Source organism: Trachemys scripta, chromosome 9 (genome assembly GCF_013100865.1).
Source record: "Trachemys scripta elegans isolate TJP31775 chromosome 9, CAS_Tse_1.0, whole genome shotgun sequence".
NCBI classification, from domain to species: domain Eukaryota; kingdom Metazoa; phylum Chordata; order Testudines; family Emydidae; genus Trachemys; species Trachemys scripta.
The window spans coordinates 12,641,512-12,654,637 of record NC_048306.1 but is presented as its reverse complement, the minus strand read 5'-3'; the positions used below and the strand labels follow the sequence as shown (position 1 = coordinate 12,654,637).

Sequence of the window (13,126 nt, the reverse complement as noted above, 5' to 3'; positions counted from 1 at the left end):
CTACTATTTGCCACCAGTCACACTAAAAACATTCAGAAACCTTGTGGTTAAAACTAGTAACTACTCACCAATATATATATATTGAATTACACACAATTTACTGCACAGAAACAAATATTTTCTTACAGGACAACTTTCATTTACAAAGTGATCTATGGTCAAAGGTTAAAGCTTAGGATATAGTTATTAAAACATTGCCGCATTGAACGGATAAGCAAACTTTTTTTTGTTTATTTCAGTTTGAAACAGGATACATTTTGTACAAACCTAGTTTTGAATCAAAGCCCTATATTCAAAATATTTCATACCTCATTCCTGATCATTCTGTTTACTTTGTGAAATTTCACTGGCATTTGTACTTCAACGTGAAGCATGATCTTTAAATTAAGAACATACCATATATTGATTCTTAGGTCTAAACTATTGTGGTTACACAGTTCCTCCTGAGACATCATTTAAGGATTGTTTATAAAACTCCAGAGTTATTTCTACAGAGGATTTTCAACCTTTGTGCTAATGTCCAGTACATCATGGGGTTTCACAGCAAACTCGTTCTTCACATTAGTTTTATTTATGTAGAAGAATCAATTCCTGATGTATATCTTTTGTAATGTTGAAAATTCACCATAAGTAGTCATTTATCATTTGCTACATGACCGCACAATTTTGTGTTATAATAAAGGAAAGCTATTTTTAGCAGGATTAAAATTTCCATCAGTCCATTTTGCAGATGGAAGATCTACAGATGGATGGGTTTTTTTATATGCCTCTGTATAACTGGATCCACTTATGGGAGAAGGCATTTGCTTTCTCCTATGCTACTGCAGTCTGCGGGAAAGTTCCTAACAAAGTTCTTTGTTAGTGTTTGTAAGACTGGATAGGAGGTTTAATTGAGGGATTTGTGCTGAATGTTCTTTCGCTTTGAGCCTTAGTGCTGCAATGCTCGACGTTTTCCTTTCAACTGCTGCCGGATCAGTGAAGGCAGTGAGACCAGGGTCTGACGGAGGTCCTGGTGCTTTCATTAAGACTGAAGCTGTTGTCATGAGAGGATTTAAAGCATTGAGAAATCTATATTTGGAAAAAAAAGTCAATAGTAACAAACCAAGAAGTATTTTGTAGAAGAAATATTTACCTTATTAATAACCACAGCACTAAACTAGGTTGAATTTTTTTTTAAACCAAACTTCTTCTTTGTTCCAAACTTACATTTTTTTGTAAATTTACTTTTAGCTTTTTTTTTTTTTTTAGTGCAATAGGCAAATCTACTTTGCACCTAATGAATATCACTTACTAAACTGTGGCTGCAGCATAGAAGAAAGATGTTCATACCGCTGCATTGCATGCAGCTATCTAGAAAAGTCAGTTTGTTAGCTTTACGGTCACTCTCTTAACATGTTACATCCTTTCTAAGCAAACCTTGTAATGCGGGAGAGCAGCACGCTCTGTGGAAACAACAGAATACTTCATGAAGGGAACAATTTTCAGACAGGTCTCTGGGCAACCCATTTGTTGTGACAAGTTATTTCACGTGAAAAGCAGCATAAGTCAGCATGGCAGAAAGGTGTGCTCATTAATCGGAGGCTATAATATAGGCTGTCATTTCAGGAGGGAGAGGACTATACAGTGCTAACACAGCAGTAGCTTTCAGTTGTTTAATTTCAGCACTTGGAGCGAGCGAGACTGAGGAGCTGATCTTCAGCTATTCTAAATCATCAGAGCTCCTTAGAATTCAATGGAGCGCTGATAATGGACACAGGTTCGGGATCTCCCCATTGGTCTTGGAGTTTGGGAAGGAAGACCCTGAACTCATCCCTGTGCTTATTGTAGTCAATGGCAAAACTCCCATTGGGATTGGGCACACGTGTCTTCAGTAAAGGAAATGTTAACAGTACGAGTATGGCCCTGAAATGAAAACCAATGATGTCAGCTCTGTCATCGGTACTCAGGGAACTGGGGCCGTGTTCTGCTCTCCTGTGTGGGAACATCCAGTATAATTCTCTATTTTGTAGAGCCACCTCGAGAGCTCCTATCTAGATCTGTTGTAGTAGATTTTAAGATGTGTAATATACTACACCCGTATATACGAGATCAGAATAGAGTCCATAGTTGGTCTACATTAAAACAGTCTGTCATGAAGACAAGGGCCCACTGACTTCAATGGGGCCAGGATTTCCCCCAACACGCACAACTGCCCTTAAAACAGTAACTATGTAGAATGACTTTCACTGGGGTTTACAGCTAATTTAGGGCCAAATCCTGCTTATTTTACTCAAGTTATCCCAGTGAGTAAGACATGTGAAAACTGGCCTTTTTAATAACTTTTTATATTATTCATTTATATAGACAGAATCCATACTGTAACATTGGAACACACATTTAATTATGGCACCTCTGAATTGCTTACTGATATTAAGCTGTTGTATTGCATAAGAACGGCCATACTGGGTCAGACCAAAGGTCCATCTAGCCCGGTATCCTGTCTTCTGACAGTGGCCAATGCCAGGTGCCCCAGAGGGAATGAACAGAACAGGTAATCATCAAGTGATCCATCCCCTGTTGCCCATTCCCAGCTTCTGGCAAACAGAGGCTAGGGACACCATCCTGCCCACCCTAGCTAATAACCATTGATGGACCTATCCTCCATGAATTTATCTAGTTCTTTTTTTGAACCCTGTTATAGTATTGGCCTTCACAACATCCTCTGGCAAGGAGTTCCACAGATTGACTGTGTGTTGTGTGAAAAAATACTTCCTTTTGTTTGTTTTAAACCTGCTGCCTATTAATTTCATTTGGTGACCCCTAGTTCTTGTGTTCTGAGAAGGAGTAAATAACACTTCCTTATTTACTTTCTCCACACCAGTCATGATTTTATAGATCTCTATCATATCCCCCCTTGGTCATCTCTTTTCCAAGGTGAAAAATCCCAGTCTTATTAATCTCTCCTCATATGGCAGCCATTCCATACCCCTAATAATTTTTGTTGCCCTTTTCTGGACCTTTTCCAATTCCAATATATCTTTTTTGAGATGGGTTGACCACATCTGCATGCAGTATTCAAGATGTGGGTGTACCATGGATGTAGATAGAGGCAATATTGTATTTTCTGTCTTATCATTTATCCCTTTCTTTTAAACCTTGAGGTTTAAAAGAAAGGGATAGATAATAAGACCGAAGACCTCACGGTTTAAAAGAAAAGATAATAAGATAGATAATAAGACAGAAAACCTTGAGGTTTAAAAGAAAAACACTTAAAATATGCTCTCTGTACCTTCCAAAATGGGGACTTAAAATTGGATTTCTGAAGAGAGATGTCCAGGCAAGACTGCTGAGACCAAACGGCCCTAAACTTGCAGGGTTGAATGCTGGAGTTACGGATGGCATAGCTATTGTTGAAAGTGGCATTGATCTCCATGCGTGGTCCAGAAGAGGAGACTGACTCAATGGAATGTCCAAAAACAGACCCAATGGATGCGTTAAGGAGAGTCCTGGAACGTTCCCTAACAATTCAGTTTTTTCACGTTTCCTCCATTTTGCCCTTCTGTTTTGAAACCAGACCTTCAGAGAGAATACAAAAGGGTTAGCTAGACTGAGTTTGTTGTTGCTTTTATCAGCTATGGTAGGCCGTGGTGCACATGGCATAGTAGTGACCTTTATTTTAAAAGTACAGTTTCTATGTAGAAAGGTTCTGTTTATAAAGTGTTTTTTATTAATTAATAGATGTCATAATCATGTTTATGGATGTGAGTAGTATCTGTTGTAGGCATATCAGCAAAAGGTGTTATTGGTAATAAGCCATAGTAATATGCAATCTCTGACCTGTTGGACTCTAATTATTGACTAATCTATTAAACAATGAAAATAGCTATTAATAATTTACTACCCCTTTATTAGTTGAGCCTTCAAATATGATCCCCCTGACCTCCCCAAATCGAAAGGTGGCTACCTCAGTCCATGCAATTTAAGAAGCAATTTAATCATAACTGAAATATTTTTTAATCAAAACCATGAGTGTGATTTAAATGCCTAGATAGTCTGGCTGACTAACTACATAGATAAGTATTTAAAAACATTTTTTTAGATGCTCTTATTACTTGCCATGACTCAAACTGATGTCATATATAGTTATGTGAAACTGATTAACTCAGTTATAGTACAATAGAAATCTATGTTACTCAAGACACCAAATATATTCCGATACTTGAGAGTTCTGGTAACCAGGAGTCAATAAAACAGGGAGACATGCTGGTAGTTTCTTAGACATAGGGCTTTGGATGGTAAGGAGTCTACTGTACAGCATACTTTTGTACAGTAAACTGTTTATTATATCAACTTCTCTTTGCAAGGCTGCACTATTAATTATTTTAGCCTATGGAGTATATTATAAAGTAACGGAGAAGTGAGACTAGAATTTAATCTACTCTGACAATTGACACCACACCATTTTTTGTTTGTTTGTAATTTTGACTCTGTCTTGGAGTATTCTCTCTTGTGTCCCTAAATATGTGTGTGCACTAAGGTGAAAATGCATTGTGAAGTATACAGCAGAGATGGGCTGAAACCAGAATCTCAGATAGGAATGCTCCCAAGTTTGAGGATTCAAAAATCTAAATTTTCTCAAATGTTGAGATGTTCTAATTCAGGTAGAGAGATACATTCAACCTGAATTCTGAACTGTATCTGGGCTTGGATCAAAGATTTTCAGTTTGGGCCTGTAGCGGGGTGGCTACCCCGCTCCTGCCCTGAGGGGTTTAAAATAGCCCTGCAGGAGGGCTGCGGCTCTAAAAGCTGGGCTGATTGGGGAAGCAGCCACAGCTGGCCTGTATAAAAAGGCTGGGAGCCAGAGGCCAAAGAGTCTCTCTCTGCCTTCAGAGGGAGAAGGGCCTGGCTGCAGGGAGACAGAGTACCTGAGTGGAGCGGGGCTGGGGAGCTCCAGCCTGGATAGCCCCAGGCTGCGGCCTAGTAGGAGGCCAAGGGGTACTGGGGGTTGCAGAGGGCAGCCCAGGGCTAGGCCAAGGCAGCAGGTCCAGACCCAACCTTGCCAATGATGAGTGGCCTATACTGCAGTCTGCCCCAGGGAGTGGGGGGCTAGTTGGTGACTGGCAGTGGCCTAGTGCTAAGGTGAGGTAGGGATAGTGGGTGGGGCTTCCCTGGGAGGGGAGACCCTGAGACTGGGGGGTGTACTGCCAGTGGGCAGCACCCAGAGATAGGGGCACCGGGGTCCGGGAGGGACACGGGGCCAGGGGACAGGTGGATCACCAGCCTGCAGAGGGTGCTCCATGACGCTGGAAGAGCTAATTCCCGAGATGACCAGCAGGAGAGGCCCTGTAGAGGTTCGGACTCACCCCTGCGGCTCATCATCTCTAACACAAATTTTATATCTAGCCACTACTGAAATTCAATAAGCCATTAGCAGAAGTTTTCATATAGTATAACGATCATGTATTAATTGGTACATTAATAGTCCCCCAAATAGGAGTAAATATTTACTGCAGAGAATGCTGGGATATAAATAGACACTTCTTCCATCTGCAGGTGCAGCATTATGAAACCAAACAGTTCAAGTAAGACGATCAAAACATTCTGGTGTATGGCGAGAATTATTATATTTTTAAAATGTCCTATGAGTCACAATACAGTTTTGAAATTTTATCAGAAGTCTCTAATATGAGTGCAACTATGGTCTGGGAGTTAGAGCAGGGCTGACTGGGAATCACTGACTTGCTCTGATCTTGGGCAAGTTGTTTACCCTCTCTTTTGGACTTAGTTTACCTGTCTGTAAAGATATACTAGCATCTGCTTTACAAAGAGCTTTTTGTTGCATATTTAAATAATAATTGTAAAGTGCCAAGAGCTTCTGAAGAAAAGCCCTATGGAAGTGAAAAGTTGTTAATACCCAAAGTACATTGCTATACTGTATGTGTTGCTAGCCTTGGTATCACAGGCCTGATCTTTTCCCTTTAAGTCAATGGCAAACCTCCTATTGAGTTCAAAGGGGACAGGATTGGGCCACACATCAGTCTCACTAAAATACATTACAATATATATAATAAGGAGCGAAAAGATACTGTAATAAGGTACCCACATGGCATAAGTCTTGTGAATGCTTATTCACAGGGACCTAAAGAAGCAGTGACTATTTGAACACCTTTTGTTTAGATTTTTTTTTTTTAAAGCTAGCAATATTCTGTGAAAACTTAAGTGACTCTGCAAAAATAATGGTGTCTTTTTCCTCTGGATAACTAACGTACACTTCGTGCTTATGTCTGTTGGCAAGGAGATTGGTGTTTTGAACCAAGAAAAGGACAATGGAAAATATCGCACATTTGACAAAATCTGGCACAATAGTGTTGAACAATAAATAATCTTAGGGACACAAGGTCTGTGCTCGTAAAGGGTCAAATTTCTTATAGGCGATAGCTGAACTAGTGAAATGCTGGAAATCTATATCTACAGATGGGAGTCGGGTGCATGAAAGAGACACTTTCAGTTGTGTTCATTCAGCTTTAGGCATCGGCTAAAACAGATTTTAGTAATGTAATTCAATTAGTTTTACAAGGTTTATTGGTTAAATAGCTGCCTCCAATCACTTGCCAATAAGCATCATAAATGGAGCTAGAGTTGGTATCTCAGAAAATAAAACCACTAGCTCTAAGCCACCAGTGCTCTCCTCTAGAATGGAGTTCAAAGGACGAAAAGAGTAGTGAGAATATTACATGATTAAGCATTTTTTTCCTCAGTCTGCCCCAAACAGAGAAACTGAATAAGGAGTGAAATGTTTGCTACCTTAAAATGTTAAAATAATTCCTTTAATATACTCTTATGGAATCTGTAGAGCTCTCTTTTATGATTGCAATACTATTGCTTGTCTGTTGCACAGATTGTAAATCCAGTGTAACAACTGATTTCAATTGGCCATCAATTATTGTATTTATCAAACTTCTTTTAAAATCTAAACTGAATTTGGACTAACAGCCCTGAAAGCCATTATTTAGGACTAAAATCCCCATCTTGAACTCCCGGCTTGGGCAAAATTCACATTAATATGAGTGATAAATGGGGCATAAACACATCTTACCTTACAGTGACATCATAAACAGACAGTACTTTCAAAACTTTAGCATTTATATTATTATAAATAAGATTTAGATTATTTAATACAAGCATAAAAATGACTAATTTTGTATTTTTGCTACTGATTAATAGAAGAGTTCAAGTGCCTTTAAAAATAATTTAGCTTTACATTTTTAGATCATTACATTTCTGTCAGGTTACCTGGGTAGTTTGCATCTATACACAGATGTGTACATACTTTTTAGCTAACCATATCCTTTTGGGCTAAATATATTCAAAATAATGTGTTAGTGGTATGTAACAAAGAAGAGTGAATTGTAGACTCCTGGAGTCATTACAGTTTTGATCAGTTTTTAAATTTAACAAGAATGGACTATAAACCAGTGTATATTAAATACTGCATATGTTATTTTTGTAACTATTGATAGATTATGAATGTATCCTAAAAGTGATTCCTATGCCAGGACTTTCATTAGAAATCTAAATTTGGATTATGAATGATAATTTCAAAGTACTCGGTGTTTTGAAAATAATTAAAAACTTTATGCAATTTTAAGAGAAGAGCCCACTGAATGTAAAGTCAGTTTTCAATTTAGTCATTTCTGGAGACTTTAAATCCCTTCAAAATCATGTGAATTAAAACACTTTCTGATACATAAAAAACAAGTTAAATTATATTTGTGACTAGCCATAGTGTATCTTTGTTGCTGAGATTGATTTTGGGATTATTAGCAAATAATATCACAAGGATGTTCAATTTGCAGTAATCCTTATTACTTTGTAAGTGAGTGCTTTACCAATGATACCTATGGTGCTGAATCAACCACTTGATGTTTCTAACTTTTTCATGTTAGAACTTTTTAAGATGTTCCTATTTTTCTCCCCAGACCAATGATCTACACTAATAGTGAGAAAGAAGCCTGTTAAGAGAAGTGAAGTATGGACTCAAACAAGAATGCTTCTGGAAGTCCACAAAGGATGGGTTCCGAGCAGGACTGGATTTACCAGAGTTTCACATCATTCCTTTCCCATGGTATGGAAAAATATAAGGGTTCCCTTGGATGCATTTTCAAAGAGGGGAAATCTCCCTAGGTGGGGGAAATAGCTGAAATAAGTGGTGCACTTTGGAATGAGATGGGAATAAGAGAGTTGTTCATTTTTCTTTCTTGCAGGGTCACTTCCAATTAGGACTCAATGAAATACAAGTTTCTGCCGACTCCGGTAAGAGAGAGAATATTATGCCTGCTCCCCATTGTATCTGGCCATGCGTATATGCCCCAGGAAGAGGTACGGCAGGTGTCTCCCCGGAGAAGCAAATCTCAGTTTGAAAAGCAATGGGCTGCTTTGCTGGCTCAGTGAGGTACAGAAATGACAACTCTGCGTTAAATTAACTTCACAGAGAGTTACTTTTGAGCAAGTCCGGAAGATACCATTGCAGTATATTTAAAAAATGGTCTATTAACCTACCGTGCTATCTAAGCGTCTCAGAATCTTTAATGTATTTATCCTCACAACACCTGTGTGAGTTATCATCTCCATTTTACAGTTGGGGGAACGAGACCGAGAGATCAAGTGACTTGTCTATGGTAAAGCAGGGAATTGAAACTCCGTCTCATGTTAGCAATCAAACCACTCTGCCTGTGACACATAAGTCTAGCCTCCTGAGGGCTGTAATACTGGGGTCTCATCTCAGTTGTTGGGTTTCGTGTACGGGTGCTGGGTGGTGGTGATGACCTGTGATACATAAGACCTCAGGTTAGATACTGTGGTGGTCCCTTCTGGCCTTGAATTCTAGGATACTGGAGAATCCTTCCTCTCAATATTTGCCTAGTACTCCTATGTGGCTATGCCACTGAAAGTTTTGTTCTTTTTTATGACATTCACAGGAAGCTTGGCTTCAAATCATCTACATGATCCCTTTTGCCGTATGCCAATGTCTCAAAAAAGAGACATCGAACAGCGCAACCCAACTGCATGCAATTGGCAAGCCCATATGAGAAGGTGAGAATGGGATTGGGGAAATGGGTGGGTTAACAGTTTTGCATCCATGTTCATTTTATGGGAGAAACAAGTGGCTGTCATGTGTTAAGATATTTTAGTTACTAGTAGCATTGGTGATATTTATGTTGGTGTGTGTGTGTGTGTGTGTGTGTGTGTGTGTGTGTATTTTCTTTCCTTAAAGGTCAGAAAATAACTTAGCTGTGGTGTTGAGATGAAAAAGGTGACAAAGCTTGCTCACACGTAAAATCATGGAGCACTGGATGTAATATATAAATTGTCTAAGAGCTTTCCCTGATGGCTGGAAGTTCTCTTTCCCAGTCTTCAAGGCCCAGATCCTCACAGGTATTTAGGCTCCTAACTTCCACTGACATCAGTGGATTTTAGGAACCTACTTATCTTTAAGGATCTGGGCCCAAGTGTTAAAATATGGAAAGATGAGTAAATCAAGACTTCTGGGGCCAGCTCCTCAGCCAGTGTAAACTGTCATTGCTCCATTGACTTCAACTGATCTACAGTTTACACAAATTGAGCATCTGGCCCCATTGGTGGAGTGTGAGGAGAAACAGAGCTAAATAGATGAGTCTGTGAGTAAGCCTGTCAAATCAGGGAAGAGGTTGCAATGCATATCATACTCATGAAAAATGAACAGTACATGCTGGGAGCCAAGTCATGACCGCAGCTTGCAGCTGGACTGACATGCAAAGTAATTCATTAAATATCCGATGTGCTGAGGTTAGTATAATTTGATTGGTTTTGTGCGAATTTGGACCCTTAATGGTCTGTTTGAAACTAAATTTTTAACAAAATTTAATATTTTCTATGTAGACAAGTTTAAAAAAAAAAGCTAACAGTAAAGGACTTAATACTAGAGTTAATACTTTGTAAAAGAGAGTGTTAATTATGGGTGTTTAGATCCAAGAATAGGCTTCTTTAGAGGATTGCAGTATGGACGATTGGTTACACAATCTTTGCACCTGTATGCTTAAGGTTTTGTCTGATGTTCCATTATAACTGACCAACCTAGTAATAAAAATTCCCTTCAAGCAGACATTCTCATCTCAGTCTCGGAATCCTCTTTTAATTTATGTAACCATTTTTTAAACCGTGCAGATGTTTTCAAATTAAATTGGGGCAGGAGATGGTGCATGAATGCTTTTGTGAACTACATAAATAACTGCTTAGCTGTAGAACACAACATTCAACTAATCATTAGTTCACAACACGATCTAACCATTTTGGGTCCTTTTATTGTTTTGGTCAAGAACCAAAACATCAGATTTTGGCACTTCAAAAGAAACTGCATAAATATTTTGCTAATGTGAACTTTTACAAAAACTAAATACAGAAATTTTAAAAATGCCAGTATGCATTTAATTTTGGACTATTACAGACCAGTGGTAAAATTGCATTTTTAAGTGTACATCTAGAAAATGTTACTGTCTAAAATGTTATGGTTAGTGTTTTTGTCTCAGATTTAGTAATGGATGACATGTCTGGATATTTCTCCTTTCTTTAAAAAACAAATATCAAGGAGAACGCCAGTTGATAAATGTCAGAAAATTATTAATGTAACTACATTCTGAACTCCTTCCTATACAATACTATTGTCCCCAATTAGGGTAACCAGATGTCCCGATTTTATAGGGACAATCCCCAATTTGGGGGCCTTTTTCTTATATAGGGTCCTATTATCCCCCACCCCGTCCCGATTTTTCACACTTGCTGTCTGGTCACCCAATCCCCAATTAATTTTGTTTTTAAATATTTTTCTAGTGGAGGAAATTATAGTGGAAAAAGTATCAAATTTTACTGTGAATCTTTAGGCTTCTGTTGGTTTGTTTCAGAACATTAAGATTTAAATATAAAATGGTATTTAAACAATATGCGTACAATTCATTCAAATCCACATCTACATCCGTAAACAGATGTTTAAATAGTTTAGACCAGTGGCTCTCACCTTTCCAAACTATTGTACCCCTTTAAGGAGTCCGATTTGTCTTGCGTACCCCCAAATTCCACCTCACTTTAAAAAAACTTGCTTACAAAATCAGATGTTAAAAATAACAAAAGTGTCACAGTATGCTATTACTGAAAAATTGCTTACTTTCTCATCTTTACCATATAATTATGAAATAAATATAAATATTGTACTTACATTTCAGTGTACAGTATATAGAGCAGCATAAACAAGTTATTGTCTCTCTGAAATTTTAATTTGTACTGACTTCGCTAGTGCTTTTTATAAAACTAGGCAAAAATCTAGATGAGTTGATTTACCCCCTGGAACACCTCCGTGTACCCTCAGCGATAAGCGTACCCTAGCTGAGAACCACTGGTTTAGACAAGATGCAAAGCCTATTTTTAAATGATCATTTAATGTTCGCTGATGTGTATTGATATTATATCTGACAATTACTACATTTCATTTCGACGTTTCTGGTTTTGTGAGGGGTGGGATACTAACAACTTCTCATTCTTTTAAATTCAAAGCTCTGATCACATTTGGTCCTCTTCTGTAGGATAAGATGGAATAACAGCCCCCAGCTTTTTACATCATTTACAGCAGCACTTCTCAATCTGAGTGAGCTGGAAAAATAAAAAATCCAGTAGCACTAAGAAAACACTTCACACTTAGCTTAAAATTAAGAACGTTTATACATATCAAAAGGCAGTGTATTCAGTCCAAAACTAGGTCCATGTTCTTTAGTACCTGTTACTCACCTGAACTCTGGCTTCTGTTAAATCCAGACGCATTGCTAGCTCCTCTCTGCAGAAGAGCCAAACATCATTTAGTATTTCCCTCTTGAAGCCACCTCTTTTTTGTGACTAATCAAAAACAGCCCCATCAAAAACTGAGAGTTCACTAACAGTCAAATCAGATCCCCGGCTCTTTATAGGTGATTTCCAATCTAGAAGCCGCTGCATCGTGCCTACCAGCCTGAGACTATATAAACAGTAACACACAACTCCAAGGTTTTTACACACACACCCGGTAACTGTATCAGGACCATTGGGACAGCAATAAGTGGATGGAAGATCTGAGCCCCCCTCGCACACCATAGTGCTCTGATTTCACCTTGATTCCCACTTCATGGGAGCGCGGAATGGCATGTGCGCCAGCTGTTACTTTAAAGCCAGCGATTGCCATCCATCCCGAGCTGTTTCCCTTTGCTTCAAGTGCTTTTCCTAACCGCCAGAGTCACTGCTCGCTTTCCTGGGGGCTCCCTGACATTACATCCCCTGGGTTCATTCAATCTGGTTTATTCCCTACACCAGGGAGTGGCATTGACAGCGCAGTGACCATTTCAAGGTCTGGCCCTGCTGCCTCGGGGGAGGAATCTGTCTTTGAATCCCCCTGGACCCAGTCGGAACTTGGGGGAGAGGGCGCAGTCAGAGCCCGATCCTCCCAAAGGAGGGCAGCATCTCCCAGGATCTGGCCCCCCTGGGAGGGTGGGGAGGACTGTGCTGGGGCTGGCTGCCCCTGGCGGAGCGGCCTGGCCGCGCTCCTACCTGGTGAACACGTCGGGGTAGTGGCACTTGCGGAACGCCCGCTCCAGCTGCTCCAGCTGCAAGTTGCTGAACGTGGTGCGGTAGCGCCGCTGCTTCCGCTTCAGGGGCCCCGGCGCCTCGGCCGCAGCTGCGGGGGCTGAGCCGGAGAGACCAGCCGCCGGCTCCCCGGGGCAGCTGCTGCCCTTCTCCGCGTCCTCTGCCGCTTCCTTCTCCGCCCAGGCGCCGGGGACCGGGCGCTTCTCTGCTGCCAACGGCGCGGGGCAGGGCTCGGGCGGCTCCGTGGGGTCCCCGCCTGGGGAGAGTGGAGAAGCGGGAGAATGACTGGAGGGCCCGGCTGCTGCGCTGCCCCGGGGAGCTCCGCACTGGGGGAACCAGCAGGGCGCCCCGGTCCCCCCCATCCATCCCCGGCGGGTGGGGGGCTGGCAGGGCGCCCCGGTCCCCCCCCATCCATCCCCGGCGGGTGGGGGGCTGGCAGGGCGCCCCGGTCCCCCCCCATCCATCCCCGGCGGGTGGGGGGCTGGCAGGGCGCCCCGGTCCCCCCCCC

At 40.7% G+C, this 13,126-nt stretch overlaps 1 protein-coding gene across 1 annotated transcript; it reads right to left on the bottom strand.

The window, feature by feature from the left end:
• Window positions 1–211: 211 nt before the first annotated feature.
• LOC117882886 (homeobox protein ARX-like) lies at window positions 212–12,716 on the bottom strand (the record flags this gene model as incomplete). The annotated part of the gene is made up of 4 exons (XM_034781752.1): window positions 212–1,068; window positions 3,269–3,555; window positions 11,794–11,839; window positions 12,583–12,716. Coding segments are annotated over 4 exons (693 nt in total), but the record flags the coding sequence as incomplete, so codon positions are not given.
• Window positions 12,717–13,126: the final 410 nt, after the last annotated feature.